This window comes from Manacus candei, unplaced genomic scaffold (genome assembly GCF_025592945.1).
Source record: "Manacus candei isolate 608988 ecotype Guabito, Panama unplaced genomic scaffold, ASM2559294v1 h1tg000019l, whole genome shotgun sequence".
Taxonomy (NCBI): Eukaryota; Metazoa; Chordata; class Aves; order Passeriformes; family Pipridae; genus Manacus; species Manacus candei.
Window position 1 is genome coordinate 8204023 of NW_026138067.1, and position 17307 is coordinate 8221329.

The 17307-nt window shown below is 35.6% G+C and overlaps 1 protein-coding gene across 3 annotated transcripts in view; it reads right to left on the bottom strand.

Moving 5' to 3' along the window:
- Positions 1-2402: 2402 nt before the first annotated feature.
- Positions 2403-17307, bottom strand: part of NUDCD1 (NudC domain containing 1) — a 37497-nt gene continuing 22592 nt past the window's right edge. For 2 of the 3 annotated variants that reach the window (XM_051785407.1, XM_051785408.1), the window contains 6 exons: positions 15532-15717; positions 13084-13291; positions 10983-11127; positions 9572-9697; positions 7282-7441; positions 2405-6114 (listed from right to left, as the gene is read on the bottom strand). In XM_051785407.1, the coding sequence (XP_051641367.1) occupies positions 5822-6114; positions 7282-7441; positions 9572-9697; positions 10983-11127; positions 13084-13291; positions 15532-15717 (1118 nt within the window). In that variant the 3' untranslated portion in view covers positions 2405-5821. Of the gene's footprint in view, positions 6115-7281; positions 7442-9571; positions 9698-10982; positions 11128-13083; positions 13292-15531; positions 15718-17307 lie in introns of all 3 variants that reach the window. The other variant, XM_051785410.1, reaches the window with a different exon arrangement.

Consider the following 17307-nt stretch of genomic DNA (forward strand, 5'->3'; position numbering starts at 1 on the left):
CTTTACTGTGAGGGTAGTGAAGCACTAGGACAAGTTGCCCAGAGAATTTGTGGATGTTGGTCCAGTGAAGTTGGTCCAGTGAAAGGTGTCCCTGCCCGTGGCAGGAGTGTTGTAACTGCATGATTCTTAAGGTCCTTTCCAACCCAAACCATTCTATGATTCTATGATGATTCTGGACAGATTCCCATATTTTTACTCTTTTTAGAATCTGACATTGCAAATCACAAAAATGCCTTCAAAGCATCAGTTTTTATTTTTCTTTAGATGGTCACCAGCCCTTGATCAAATCAAGAGCCTGAGTTCCTAGTCTCTTTTTGACTAGATGTATCCATCTTGTACCTCATGCCTGCATGTTAGATAGTCCACATGCAAGTCTAATTCAGTTACTCAGAACATTCTCATAAATTGTTAAAACTAAAATTACCATAAGGTACTCTATATTTATTAGAGGGGAATACATGAAACAGGGAGAACTAATAGCTTCAAAGAGAAAAATCATTAAAGGCCAATCAGCTCCAATTTTCGTGCCTGAAGTGACTGAATTAGTATTCAGTGGATCTTATTTCTTCTCCCGCTAAACATCACTTGTTTTGATAAAAATAAATGCTTATTATTCCTGCATCATTTCTGCCAACTTGAGTCTTCTACTCAGTACTTGGCCTCTGAGCTGTTTAAGTTTGGGTATAATGAAATATTGAGATATATCATATTTAATCCTCAGCAGAAAGAAAACACCACAAGATTGATGTTTTCACATAAAGCAGTTACTATGACGTTGCAATATATTTATGTCAGACTTACAGGTGTTTGCATTTTGATGTGGGGCAACACGCACAGGAAAACCTAAACAGTAAAAAAGATAAACCAAAACCATTGCAATGCAGATTCCAAGGGCCTTTGAACTAATAATCAGCATTTATTCACATTCGAGAACTTATTCCCAAGTGTAAATCCATGTTTTAGAATACAGCAAAGTATTTATATTTAAGCTTCACAACAGAGTCATGAACAGGTTAATAAAGAATCTGTGCTTTGCTGTCAGTAATGTTAAAAGATTCTCCTCTCTGGAAGTGTGTGCATATACAGATGTAGATGAAAATACCAATGAACATACACACACAACTCTGGCACATTCAGAATGTAATTAATAGATTAAGAAATGTATTAGTGGAATACACTAGTAGTTAGGGTCTATTCATCATAGCATAATGACGAATTATGTGACAGTCTAAAATGATTAATTTTTAAAAAAATTATGTTCCCCTGTTGTTCTTGACAATTCTTTGCAACTGCCAATTGATTTGTCAAATCATACTGAAATATAAAGGATATTTTGCCTAGAGCACTAGATTAGTAAAGATTACAACAAGTATTTTCCAGGTCTGCTTCTGAAATTGTTAATTATATCTATCATCATACTTTGATACTCAGCTACCACTTCATGATAAATATCTTTATGTAAAAAAAAGTAATTTTTTCAGGGGTAGTTTAAACCTTTTATAAAGCAAAAAAAAAAAAATATTACTCCAGCAAATACTTCTCCAAGCAAAAGGGACTAAGCTTTGAGTTTGAAATGCTTGCAATAGTCTTTGAGGTAGAAGAGCCAAGCATCAGCTAAGCCTTTTGGTCAAGACCAGTTATCTTTTGACCTTGCTGATCTTTATCCATAGCACAGATAAAAACGGGGAGGAGAAACAAATCCCACCAGACTTCCAGAAATGTGTTACAAATGGCACATAGGACTGGTAGCACAAATTTTTAAACCGAAATTAATGTGTGATTGACTGCAGGCTTCAAGTTCATCTGGGCTGCATAATGAGAAGTGAAAGCAAATCGACAGAAGGCAAGGAAATTACAAAGTTCTAGCGGTGCATTATTGAAACAAAGTACAGAAAACTGAAATAAAATATAAGCTTCAACCTTATTTCTACTCTCACAGGGTCGACTGCTTCATTAATGAAGAGCCACTTTCTGACACAGGACATACACACAGATCAAATCCTTCTTCTTTAGTTTCCTGCAAAAAAGGAAGTGCTGAGGTGGGGGAGAGGAAGGAAGGGCAGATCTCCCTCTTCCACCTAGAAGGGTTTGCCCAGATCATTTGGGTCTTGCACACAAAAAAAGACACAGGATAAGAGGTGCAATGTGCACTTTAAAACAAGAATATACCTGAATACTTATCAACCCCCTCCAGTAACTACCTCTGTAAATTTGTATGTTGGCAGAAATTAAACATTAACAAGATTTCACAGAGATAAGTGAGGAGTGCAATAGTGCCACAGTCCTGCAGCAGACACCCTTTAGAACTTTGCCCTAACAGAAAGCTCCTTAACGTAAGTCTTACTTTAAGGATTTATTTCTATTTTTCTATTTTATTTCAGTAGCATAGGAAGGATACAGATTTGAAATTAACATAAATCCTTTAAAATAATTAAAAACTCCTTTATTAATAAATTTTACATTTTTTCCATTTATTTAAAGTTGTAGAAGAATACATGATACATTTCAAACATGCAGCCAAGGAAAGCACTGAAAAAGAATACTAAAAGCAAATAATGCAAATCTGTAATAGCCAAATAATTTCTCAGAAATTCTGTAAACAGATTGTGACTGAGACCTCTCTGGAAGAACTGTCTCTTAAAATGTAAGATTTCAAGAAATAAAATCCTAGAAAAATTGAAGCATGATTCTCAGTTCTCAGACCATTTATTTTAAAAATCCACATTCTATACTTTGTATAAGCCTGCTCAGGATATGCTGAATAAATGAGCCTTAAATGTTAATGAACGCAGAAATGGAAATACTGATAGTGAGTGCATCCCAGTGGCTTGCAGCCATTTAGTTATTACTGAATGGTTTGGGTTGGAAGGGACCTTAAAGACCATCTAGTTCCAACCCCCCTGCCATGGGCAGGGATACCTTCCACTAGACCAGGTTGCTCAAAGCCCCACCAGCCTGGCCTTGAACAATTCAAGGGAGAAGGCAGCCACAGTTGCACTGGGCAACCTGTTCCAGTGACTCATCATTCTCAAGGTAAAGCATTTCTTCCAATCCTAATCTAAACCTACCCTCTTTCAGTTTAAAGCCATTCTTCCTTGTCCTATTACTACATGTCCCTGTCCAAAGTCCCTCCCCAACTCTCTTGCAGGCCCCCTTTAGGTACTATAAGTTCTCCCCAGAGCTTTCTCTTCTCCAGGTTGAATAACCCCAAGTCCCACAGGCTGTCTTCATAGCAGAGGTGCTCCGGCTTTCTGATCATCTTCATGTCCCTCCTCTGGACTCGTTCTGACAGGTCCACATCTTCCTTATGTTGAGGACCCAGAGCTGAACACAGCACTCCAGGTGGGGTTTCACCAGGGCAGCTGGTTTCACATTTTCACCTGGTTTCACCAGGGCAGAATCACCTCCCTCGACCTGCTGGTCATGGTTCCTGTGATGCAGCCCAGGACGTTTGGCTCTCTGGTCTGTAAGCACACATTGCCAGCTCATGTCCAGCCTCTCACCCACCAACACCCCCAAGTCCTTCTCTCCAGGGCTGCTCTCAATCCATTTCCTGCCCACCCTGCTTTTGTGCTTGGGATTGCCCTGTAACAGCATGCCAGGTTCCTCAAGATAACAAATCTTTTAAATAATAAAATATCCTTAACTCTCATAGAAAGCAAAATAAGAGAGTATTTAATACATCCCTTTTGAGAACACCATGATTGCAAACAGATGAGTAACATGGAAAAAGGGATGTTCAGTTATTTCCAGAGTAAACAAGAACTCCCTTGAAATGGACACATATTTGGGCAGAATGTGAGTTTTAGTCATTACATATTGTAATATAGCCTCTGAAGAGGTAACCATTTTATTTGTTTCCACTGTTGCCTGAGACAGCAGAGCATGTTTCCAGATATCTACCTCACAGCAAGATGAATTTGACAAAGCTAAAATTCTCATCTATATTGAAGCTTCCTGCAGTAGACCCAAGGTGACAAAATCATGTTGCCTATGAATCCTTCACTCCTCCACTTCCCAAATATCATGTTCTTAACTCCGTGTTCACAATGATTAAATCTCAGGTTACTAAGTAATATTCATATACATGTAAAAGCACTTACTTTATGCTGCAAAGTAATAAGCTATATCAAATCTTTTCTACAGGACCTCTGCAGGAATTCTACCACCTTGTTTGACATTATTGCCCAACAATTAAAATTTAGATGCAAACCAGTCATGAAATGGTAATACATTCACTGAGCCTTTTGAAAAAGCATTTCCAAGATAGTTTTAAAAGAGCAAGGAAAAACTTTTCAATATTAGATATACGACATAATCCTGCTGTAAGGAGAAGGAAAATCAGGTTCCTTGGAAAGTTTCTGCAAGGGTTTTTGCAAGGTACAACTGCTTGCCTCCCTCTTAAATTCTCACTCATTATTTAATCAGTTCACCAATACAAGTCTGGAGAATTTACAGGAGAGTAAAAACAATCACAACTAAACCAACACTTATTTTTCTCTCAATACTCTTAACAGAGTTCTGAAATGATATCAGAAGAGAGATGCAAACTAGAAGGCCACTTGTATTTGTGACTCTCTCAGTACTTTGGTACCACAGATAACAGCAGCTTTCCTGCCAGTACACAATATATTAGGTATTCTTCGTTATGGAGTTTTAAGCAAACTATGAAAAAAACCCCAATCCAGGGTGAAGCTGTCACAACTGACCCTTTGGTTTAAATGTATTGACAATGTCAATTTAAAGAAAAAAGAAAATAAACCCAAAAATCTTCAGACACAACTATTCAACTCAACCACAGCCCTTTGTTAAACCAAAGCATCCTCACTGGCCTGAGTACTCTTATGTTGCAAATATACCACACCTGGACTTGAGCATCACAGACAGAATGGTTGAGTAATAACACAGCATTTACAGTGGGATCAGAGGCAGAAGTAGCACTTCTGAGTTTCCCATCCCAGGTTACAATACCAGTGCTTTTTACAATATTGGTGCTTTTTCTGTCATCCATTTTCTCATTGTAAATGAGTCACTTGAGATGAAGTACAAAGTCAAATGAAAATGGCACAACTGAGAGTATAACCAGACCTTAACTAATAGCATTCAATGTGTATCTACCAGCTATACATTGACCCTTACTTTGCTTCTGGAAAAAGCTACTAGAAGGTATTCTAGTGTCTCTTAAAATATGAACAGATTGCACTGCAAGCATAAGTAAGTCCCAAATCAAAAATCTAAAATGTGCATATGCCATGAAATTGCTCCACTTAAGTACCTGTATAAGACACGTAACACTCCATTAATTTCATTCACATTTTACTCAATACTGCTGAATGTCAAGATATCAAAAGTTTTTGGTCAAGAGTATTTGGATTGGGGATTTTTTTTTTAATGATACATTCTACTTTGCACATCATACGCTTGTAACTCTTTATCTGACTACTTTTGTCTTAGGTAAACAGTGGTATTTAAAAACAGAAGTGAATTCTCAAAATTCAGAATTATGGCAAACAAAGTCATTTGGAACAAACAATGCATAAATCTATTCACATGTGTAGTAGCAGCCTCTGACAACTGCTTTGACAAAGCTGTTGATGCAGAAGACACTTTCCCATAGCTCTGAAAAAGCTTATTTCAGTGGCAGCAAAGTCGAAAAACTTTGTCGCTATCTTACAGACATATTCTAATGAAAAAGTTTGATTCCCCTGTAAAACATCCCCTTTTTGAATTTCAGCAAATTGCATTGAACTTGTGAGATCATCTACCTATCCAGTTCTACAACAAATTGTTAACACAAACTACAGCAGAGCACACTGAATAATTAATTTCCAGAGTTCACCTTTATTAAAAACAAGGTTTTTGTTGTGAGAACAAATAATCTCTCATTTGTAGCTTGAAAGCCTAAGATAGGATCATTTGATTCCAGGGTTGCTACTAGCTGCTTAGCAACCTGTCCTACTTGTCTTCCCTCCTTCCTGTTGTAGAGAACTGTGGCCAGAGGAGTCGGCTGACGATAGATGAAAACTCGTCGCAAGCACTCGCAAAGAGCAGCGTAGGAGTAATCTGGAGCACAAGCCATGAACTTCTTGTCTTGCTTTGATGCTTGGACATAACCTGTGTGGCCCAAAACCAAGCAGAAGGGAAAAGTAATATATGGGTTTTGGGAGTGCTTTAACTGGTCGATACAAAACCAAGCTTAACTTAAAAAATAATATGCAATTAGTAACAAGAAAAAGAAGATATATGTTCTTATTACATAAGGTAACAGTTTCTGGAGGGATGCATTAACCAGTTTAATGCCAATATACAATTCTTCTGTACACCATCTTAACTGGTGTTTTTTATACATATGTATGTACAATTAGATAGAAGCCCCACAAGGTCTTTCATTTTCTCAGCAGGATCATAAGGCACAGATATGGCCCATAAGGGCAATCTTCACCCAATATTAGCAGAATAACTCTTTTCTCTCCCTTCATCTCCCAGTGTGTAATTACATCTAAAAATTAAGATTTCTGAGCCTCTCTAATCTCGAACAGACACTTAAAACCTGTTTTCTATTTAAAACTGACTGAAAAAAATTAGTTACTTTTCAACACACTGTAATTTCTGTTAATATTCACTCAGAAGGAGAAAAATCTTCCTTTTTCTCTTTCATTACAGGACTCTATTAGCAAACAGACTTATTTCAGACTGATTTCTTTTCACACTTTTGTAAAGAGGTTTGAGACACAATCTTTGCCAAATGATCTACCATCTTTCTGGAAGGTTATTTGCTTCACTCCCATTGAACAATGCATGGCAATGGTTATGACATGGGACAATGAGACAACAAAAATCTAGAGGTCTCTTATTAAAACATCTTACCTTAAGTTCACATATACCTAGACACATAATCAATTAACTGCAGCTATCTCCTGGATGTTTTCTGTGTGGGTGTTAATGTGGTGATTGTGCTTTTCAAGTCTCTAATTCAAGTTCACTTATCCAAGGAACTCTCCTTTTAACTGTGCAGTACTGTGCTTGCATCCTGTACATGGTCTGAAAAGGCTTATTTTCCTTCCAGAGCATAAGCATTTTATTTCTATGCTCTCTTATGTCTAAAACTAAGCTACCACGCTGCTATCAGCAAAATTATAGTAACTTCCAATTCAGATTTAAGTAAGAGAAATATCAACCATACTAAATATCAACTATTTAGTATGGTTACTTTTAGTAACCATACTAAAAGCATTCAGATAGAAAAGTTTCAGGTGTGTGGCACAGAACTTAATTTCCTACCTAAAGCATTAAAAGTTGCAATGTGTTCCCACATGTTCTCTGGTTGGTCAGAGTGAGGTTGCCAGAGAAGAGCATCAACATCGTGTCTCAGGCAGAAGCATGGCATTTCTCTGGGATTCACAACAACTGAGAAAAGATACTGGTTGCTTCCAAGATTAATCTGAAAACAAAACAAATATTGATTCAAAGCATAAAAAGCAGATTCTGTTACACATCTGCTAAAGTTAGATGATCAATGTTTTCATGTCTGCTAGTTGACAAAATGTTTGAATACATTATGCTGCATCCCCACTGGTCAATAGCTCAATACATCACAGATACCTAACACATTTCAAACAGATGCAATTAAGTTCCTTGGGATACTATTTAGAGAAACATTACGTCTAGTATACAAGCAAATGGGAATGTGTTTTGTGCAGAAATGGTTTTCTAGGATAGAGGATCCTAACCTGCAACTTCTAATGTTAGGAAAAGATTCTCTCTAAGTAATCATGTCTGGTTTTCTGCAAAGCCAACAGGGTAAAAGCTGGTAAGCACTGAAACAAGAATTAGTCAGAATACAAAACTAGAAAATGTCAACATTTTTAATTTAGTTACAATCAAATAATTACTAAATATCAGATTGGCACACTTGTCAATAAATATGTTTGTAGGAGTTGTGGGTGAAAAGCTGTACCAGCCACATTTGTGAAGGAACAGGCCCCTGAAATGCTTACAAAAAAACCCCCAAACAACTTGAAAGAAGAACTAAATAAAAATGAAAATACATTTCTGTAAGCTGAAAAATATACTGAAATACTCATATTCCTACACACTCCAACAAGGACCAAAACCACAAGTTCACATAGATGAAGTTGAAACAAAAATTTCCTATCCACAGTAACTGTCCTTTGTCCATAATGCTTGACACACATTAACCTTTGAATTACTTTTATGCCACCCATTTTAGGAACTCTTTACAAACATTTTGTGGAGTTCAAACTTGCACCATAATCTCTTGCTGCCCACTAGAAAGCAACCTTTCTTGATGCCATGATCTCATGTTCCTCCTGATCTGGGAAATGTCTCTTGGACACAATCTTACCCTTCAGAGTGAGAAGCAGTAGTTTAGGCTCAGTTATTCAGGACTGTATCCAGTTTGGGCTTGAAAACCTCAGGGATAGAAGCTGCACAACTTACTAGGCAACCCAAACCATGCTACAACAATAGTTGTTTTTCCTTTTATTCAGTTTGAACCTCTTATTTCTACTTATGCCTGATGTGTTTGGTGTATCACTGAATAGCTGAAATCCCTTTGAAATGAGTTTCTGTAAAATATCCTCCTACCAGTAACAGATTTTATCTACCGACAAATGTCTGTCTATCACACTGTATCCACAAAACAGACTATTTTTTTGGTGGAGCCATGTATCTGTACTGCCAGAGAAAAAAAGACAAGAGATTAAAAAAAAAAATCAAGGAAGAAAAAAAAGAACCAAACAAAACACCAAGCTCTCTAAGATACAGACTTCAGACTTCTTCTCTAGCTTTTTCAGAGGAAACAGAAAATTATGAACTGAATCAAATCTTATCCTGTAACTATGATATGTTTGTACAAAACAGGTTATCCTACATGTACTTTGTGTGACACAGGGTAGTGATGGGGTGCAAAACCAATGTTTATTACAAGCTTAATAGAAACATCTTGAAAAAAACCCCAAACAACCACGAGACAATGAGTTGATCTGTAATGTTTTTGTAAGATTTTGCTGTTTCCCACTCTAGCCGGATGACCAGATCAGGTTCTCATTTTACTGTTAGTCAAGGTTGCTTACAGCCCAGATCAAGCCTATTATTAAAGCATTTTGACTACAATCTGTTATTTTCACTGTGATTGACAAAGAAGTATCATAAAGTGATCTATGTTCCACCTTCTTAGTAAAAAGGGTCCACTTTCTACCAGGCTATCTGAAAAATTACTAAGAAAATTGCAAACTAAGCCATCTAGAGAATATTATGCCACTGAAAAAGACCCTTTTCTTATAATTATTTTGACATAACTTTGCTTTTTCAAATGGCTGACTTGTGAAAGTATATATATTTTTAAATCAGAACAAAAGGAGCCTTGTTTTTATATTAAAATGACACTGAAAGACACATCTGGGTGGACAATTTCTGTTGCTACTGTGATATGATGTTATGGAAGAAATGTATGTGTTTTCAAGAGTTTGCAATTTTTGTACCGATAATAGAATTCAACTTGCATATAAAAATGTTTTAAAGTATTTCTGTAGTAACTTGCAGTACTTACTATATGAGTAACTTTCAAGGTATCACCATCAAATCTGCACAAGCTTGCGCCATCTTCAAGGAAAGCATCACATTCTTCTAATTCCTGAGCATTACAAGGTGGTTTTTCCTTTTCAGGGTTTGGATTCTGAAATAAAGACAATGGACTACACTGAAAATCCAAACTATAGAAAAAAAAAATATAAATCTCTTTACATAACAACAACAACAAAAAAATCAATAGAACTGGAAGAATCATTTGCCTATCCATACATACTGAAAGATTAAGCTATTATGAAATTATTCAAAATTAATAGAACCGTTTCTGATGTGGAGGACAGCATGAGTGGTAGGTATAATAAAATCCATTTCAGTTTGAGGAAAGGCACATAAGCAACTAAAACATGGTCAATAAATTCCCTTCTCTAAGTAGCAAAAGTATACAACCCTGAAAAGCTATGTACATTTAGTAAATGTACACCAGTGTAAGCTTGTTTCAGCCTGTTATTGAAAATGCTATTAAAAAATGGATTAATTAATTTTGTGAGGAGCTCTCAATACATGTTTCCTTTTAGCTTTGCTAATAAAAAATTTAATTTATTTAAATATGTTTAATGTTTTTTAAATTAATGAAAACTACAATAAAAAAATCATTTTAACCTCAGTATGGGGTATAAAAGAAAAGATATTTGAAGTTCCCAAAGAATCTATAGTCAAAAGATATACTACAATATTTTACTCACAAATAGTGAGGGAGAGAGGAGAGGAATCAATTTGAAGTACTAAACAGAATTTAGTAACACTTTTCAGCCTTATTTAAAAAAAGTAATAATCCAAAACTGATACATCAAGAACCACAAGGAATCACACTTCAAAAATTTTAGATGAGTTGCCATTTTCTAATTAAACCAAAGGGGAAGTATCAAGCAAACAGCACTTAAAAATTACATTTTATTTTGTTTTAAGTAGACTTCCTGCATAACAATAATGCCAGAAAGTTCATGAGTCATGTTTTTAAACATGTCATTTACGCTCACAGTATGTACAGTATCCCTAAAGTATTGCTAACCTATTGATAAACAAGAAACAGACAGTCTCCAAAATCAAATTAACTGCTTTAAAACAAATGGTCACATCCTAAATGGTGGGAACAAAGTTTATTTTCAATGTTAAATCAGGCTTCTGTTTGGTGCACAGACACTATCATGGAAGCTAAATTGAGTCTCATATGAAGATGATATTACTGTTGAAAATACATTCACAACTCTAGTCCCATTTGTTTGTTAAGAGTTTCAATTAAAAATGAAGGTAGTTAGGAGTCTGAATAGTAAGTGAACTAATGAACCAGGTCAATGAACTGCAAATTAGGATATCAAGAAAAGACAACATGCAAATGTACAAGAATTTTGAATGCTTTATTTTCAACTCTTTACCATTACTTCAGAAGTCAGATGCATCAGGCTTTCAGCTATTTCGGAGCATTGGGAAGGGTCCATAATGAATTCCCCTCTTGTGTCACCAACTATTAACTCTGGCCACCGGGATCCCTCATTTTTCTTAATTAAAGAAATTTCCAAACTAAAATGCAAAGAGAATACAAAGAGTAGTACATGAAAACACTATATCCATTTGTCAGATTAGTAAAAAAATCCTCTAGATTAGAGCACTTCTCTTCAAGCTGAATTAATAATGAAAATCACAGAAACCATTAGCATTCAAATTATAAAACAAACCATTCTAAGAAAAAATATTCTAAAGAAAAACAGACCAAGGATTGATTTCTAAAAGCCTAAGCACAAACCTCAGGGTTTTCAATGTAAATGCAGTTTCCCCTGAAGCAGACTCATTAAAATATTTCATATACAGCAGGAGATCACTTGTAAAGCAATTTTTTCAAATACTGCCAGACTTTTACTATAGTTGTTTATTTGAAACATAAGTAGTGGTTCCTAGGGCTACTTAAGTGTGGACATCTAGGACAAAAATATTTGTTTTAATAGACTTCAGAAATACTACAACAGTTAATTATATATACTATCTAAAATAATGTCTCAGAAGAAGTAAGATTTCTGTAACATAAAAAACCCCAACAGAATAATCATTTCTCAACAGAGAATAATCATTAAATTATTAGGAATAACTAATTAACTAAATGCAAAATTAGACACTTAGCCCGATGCACCAACACAGCAATTCCATTTAAATACTCTCTTAGACAAACACATAGATATAACCATAAAATTAAAGTTAGTTCTATTACACTCAATTTTTAGATACACTTACAGGGTCTCCAGCAAAAACAGCTATAGTGTTTCTGACAGAAAACCTTTTAAGTTACTAACTACTGTATCATAGCAACAACTATTTGGTGAACTCTGAATCAGCTTCTGAAGCAATTTCATTGGTATTAGAAATAGTACACTTTTACAGAAGACATTTGGAGCAAGTTTTAGACTTCTAATCAACAGATTTATAGTGGCACTTCAGTATAAACATTAAGAACCGAGTGCAACTAATTACACTGAAATATGGAATTACTATTTCTCATTAAAGTAAGCCTGAGATTCATGCAATATCACTCACTCAACTGAATAAAAAAATTGAGTTACTCAGTTATTTTTCAGCATGATACCTAATAACCAACAAACATGAAGTCATGAAGTTTAATATACAGTATTAGTATAATCTATATACAAACATATAATTCTTCTGGAGAATTACTGTTTTTTACATTTAACCTTTTGGGGACCTGATCTTGACACAAATGGTGGCCTTTGCTGTAGATAAACTGGTGATGTACATGTTTCTCCTTGAGTTCATTATAAGAGTGTGAATATCTCCCTGAGTTAGCCTGACCAGCGTGGTGAGTGAATATATGGCTCAGTCCAGGCAGAGTGTGAAAACTAGACAACTCACAAAACAAAAATCTGACTGTTTTAGGGAGATCTGAATTTTTCTCCCCCATTATTTCATATTTTTATTTCAGAAAGAAAACTAAAATTTACTTCTCAAATAAAAGTATGAATATTTCTATTTGTGGTCTACAGCATATTAGGTTCACACAGATTCATTTTCTATAATGTACATAATGTATAATTGATTAGGAAAGTATAATAAGGAAATTATAAGTCAAACCTAAAGAATTTCTGTTACATTATTACTAAAAGAGCTTGTTTGTGGAAAGTTGAAGTAAAAAGAGAAATTATTAACACAAACAATGAGATACATTCAAGTTGACTCTGCTTACAAATCTATGTTTAACATTTTGGTGTTTGAGTGTTTTGGTTGGCTTTTTTTTTCCTGGCAAGTTAACTGTAAAAGGAGGGTGTGGTGGGGGATTACTTTACAATTAGATAAAAAAACAGTATTGTGAGACAGCATTGCAAAAGACAGTGAACTGTTTTCAGCAGAGGAAACAGATTCTTGCAAGAAGGGACATTGGGTGTAGCATTAAAAGAGCCCATTCCCAGAGAATACGGTATAAACTCTGAAATCAGTTCCTACCAACAGGAAAACTAAAATCATATACAATACCTTTTGCTCTCTCTAATTATCCAGGTGCAGCTTTCATGGTCCACAGATGAATAGAGTTTTCCTTCCATTAAAGGAGGCTGGTCTCTCAGTGTAACACATATGTTATCAGGAGAAAAATGTACTTTTATGTCATCTTTAGTGATGTCTTGAGGCAGATGAACTGTTACGGTCACATCATCTTCGGTCTGCTGCCAGTAATAAAGAGGGTCTACAATTGGAAACATGCAGGAAAATACAAACTAGATTATAAGGATACAAGGATTACTGGACCCCACAGCATACAATGCTGGGACATATGAAATTTTGTGAAAGAGTGGAAATTAACTTTTACTCTGAACAATTTACACAAAATATATTCTGATCATAAAATGAAGAAACACTTTTTTAGCAATCAAGTTTGTCTGTGTCCTTCATTTGGAAAGTAATTTATATTCATGTCTATACTCAAATATGCTGGTAGAGTTATACAATGGACATTAACTATTACTCTTAAGTTTACTGAAGCATGACAAAATTGATAGCCAAAATGTACTTAAATACACTGAAACATTAATGATTAATAATCTGGTTGAAGAGACATCAGGTACAGTGGTACTTCTAAGCTACTGAATGTTCAGAACTATATGCCATTCAGAGATGTGAACATGTTTTCTTACATATTTTGCCAGAGGTTATGCTGACTATTTAACAGAAATGATTTTGGAAGACCAAGTAGTCTTAATCTGCCTCAGCTAATGGAGATGAAATAAAACTGCCTGTCCAGAAGTAGCGATTGACTTTTTCTACTTGGTCTAAAATCTGTCTGATATCTTTCTTTACTATTAAACTACTAGAAGAAGTGGCCTTTTAAGGGAAATGTTTATACAAAAGGAAGGCTATGGCAACATGACTGGTTGGTCACAGTTGGTCACAGAAAATACAAATACAGATGAATACATTTTCTAAAGAGTAATCTTGTATGAGTGACCTTTCTATTTGGAGAAAAAGTACAGTACTGGCTCCCTTTGGAAGCTCTCAAGTTGTCACAACACGACATGAGGTTTTATTGATTTAAGCTTCATATCAGTAACTGTGACACTGGAAGGACTCTTGCTCTGTTGCCCACTGCCACGAGTTTCCTGTTTGCAATGGATCAGTCACAGGTGCTACAATTATACTTCCCAGAAGCTATTAGTATCTGAGACATGACAGCCTTCAGAATTCTGAACATTGACACAGATTGTATCTATATTAAAAGTCTTTTATGCCTGCAATTTTATATAACCATGCAACTAAAATTAGAGTCTACCTTAGGTCTAGCAAAAGACAAATTCTCTCTTAGAGAGGTATTAGACTTTTCTCTAAACTAGGAGTTCAGGTTGCAGTACTTTCTTTACCATTAGATTTTTGTGCCACGGGAAGTTTTCTAAAGGTATTGATGCAAAGAGTATTTCACACATTACAGATTTCTGGGTAACACTCTATGTGCACAAACATGCATAAAATGAGCTATGTTAAGAGCCATATAATACTCTTTACTGTGTTTTTTTATTCATATTTAGCCCACAACTCAAGCCCTTAAAATCCTTAAAGCACTGAACTAGCTAATGCAGGTGACACCTGCATAGATATTGCATTATGGTGCTCAATCCACTGAAGAACTCCTTTGCCTCAAATTTATATGTACAGACTATTCCTAATACAATTATGTGTACAACGTTATGTTTATCTCAGTTTGCAATGTCAACACATTCCAGAAATTTGATCTTTTTGTACTGTGTTCCAAAGGACTTGTTCATTAACAAATGCTTCATATTCAAAAGCAAAAATAAAACCTGAAATAATACTATGTAACTACATACAACATAAGTCATACTTAAGAATAAACAACTTTATTAATAAGTTTTTAGATATTTAGTTTTATTTTGATTGCAAAGAAAATAAAGTATGAATGCCTTTTGTTGAAATTATTTTTTTCTGAACCGCTTTCCCACTGAAGGAAATCTTTTACAGGATTCTCATTCTTTGAAAAGGAAAAGGTTTTTTAAAATTATTACTTAAATTTTAGGCTGGAGTAAATTATATATCAAAAAGCTTTCTTAGGAACAACAATTTGAGGGGGTCAATGCCCTCCTCCCATCCAGGAAGACTGGTTTCCTAATTTGAGTACTTCAGCCAGATGCATAAATTTAGGTGTTACCAATCCAACTACTATCAAATACTTAGTATAGTTCTGTTTCCAAAATAGCCTCTTTCTTAAGACAGAAAAATTGTGTCTCCTATCCAAAAAAGCACCTCATATAGGTTTAAGCAAAAAACAAACAAACAGAAGAAGTAGCCAATCTGTCTAGAAGACAGATACTAAAACAAACATTTATAGCTAGAGTTTCCAAACAAATGCTAAACTGACAAGATATTTTCTAAGCCAAAGAAGAGAGCAGCCTACATAACTTGCCAGATAAGTCTTACCTTTCTTTTCATTTAATATTTTTGGATCATCATTTTCTTCTAATTTGTCACTTTCACTTTCCATAAATTTGAATGGTTTGTGGGAAACAATCATTAGACCATCTCCACTTTGCTCTATTGCTGCATAATGGGGGACTGATTTTCCTTGTAAAACTCTCCTTTTAATGATTTCATATTTATGAACACCTATTAAAAAAAAAAAAAGTGGTAATATTTTTCTGGAAGACAAATATCACATCACACTCAAAAACACTGTGCAAATCTACTGCTTAAATCAGAGGACCGTATTTTAAAAGAAAATTTCTATTTCCCAATAAGTTTGTTAAATATTGGATCATTCTAAGATTGCCTTTTTTATTTATGATGTCTTTGTTGATCACAGCTAGCCCAGCACAGTCTCTGTACAAACAAGTTTTCCAAATAATTTTCAAGCTGCTGTAAAAACCTGAGAAACAATGAAATAGCTAGTGGTAATATTTTACTCATATGGAAAATGCCCATACTCCTCAACTCTTTTAAGGCACTGCTCCCTAAAAGGGAGGTCCCACATGTCAGCTACTGGCATCAAGGACCACATCACTCCCTACTGTGCTCTAAAACACATGGGTACTCCTGACTCCAAACACCAGTAAAGTCACAGGTTCTAGCACGTTTGTTCTTTTTCCATCAGAATCTTACTGCCCACAGTCTTCATGAACAACTTGATAAAATTGTCACAGGTGATAAAATCATCCCCAGGAATTGTTTAGTTTTTCACATTCCTGCTTCATCTCTTCATTAAAAGAAATCATTGCACTTGTAGTTACGACTTTACTTGCAAGAAATTGGGAAATCATTAGATTTCCCAATCAGCAGATACATTAGACAAGACCAGAGATTATGATGGTAAAAATCCTCTATGTCCCCCTAGCTCTCCAAAATGGGTTCCTGTTTGACCTCAGTGTTAAACTTAGAGAAACATCAAAGTCATAGGAGAACATAGATAATAATCACAAAATTACAGAATTGGCTGAGTTGGAGGGGACCCACAAGGATAATCAAATCGAAGTCTTAGCCCTACACAGGACCATCCATCCCCAAGAATCACACTATATGCCTGAGAGTATCATCCAGATGCTTCTTGCACTCTGTCAGGCTTGGTGCTGTGACCACTTCCCTGAGGAGCCTGTTCCAGCTCCCAGCCACCCTCTGGGTGAAGAACCTTTTTCTAATACTGAACCTTAACCTCCTCTGACACAACTTCAGGCTATTCCCTCAGGTACTGTCAATGGTCACCACAGAAAAGTGATCAGTGTCTGCCCCTCTTCCTCACAAAGAAGTTGTAGACTGAGGTCTCCTCTCAGTCTCCTCCAGGCTGAACAGACCAAGTGACCTCAGCCCTTCCTCAGCCTGCTTCCCATCAAGGCCTTTCACCATCTTCGTTGCTCTCCTTTGGATGCTGATGAATAACCCAGGTATAATTTAAATCCTCTCAATTGGTTACCTTCTTTGCTAAGAAAGAAGTGGATTAAAGGTTAGTAACTGGACTATAATGTAACTCCAGTACTTAATGGCGTTAATTAAAGCACCACTCTTTTTCTTAGAAGCTTTGGTTGGACTGGAGGCAGGGCAGCATTAACTGAAGAGATTCAACCATTCTAATTAGAGACAGAGTAAGACATTCATATAATTAGAAGACTCCAAGCAAGAGGGTAACATGCTTTATAACATTAAAAAATTACTTTGGCTTAGATATATAACCAAAAGGAGCATGTTTTTGTTGCAGTGGGCGGTTAG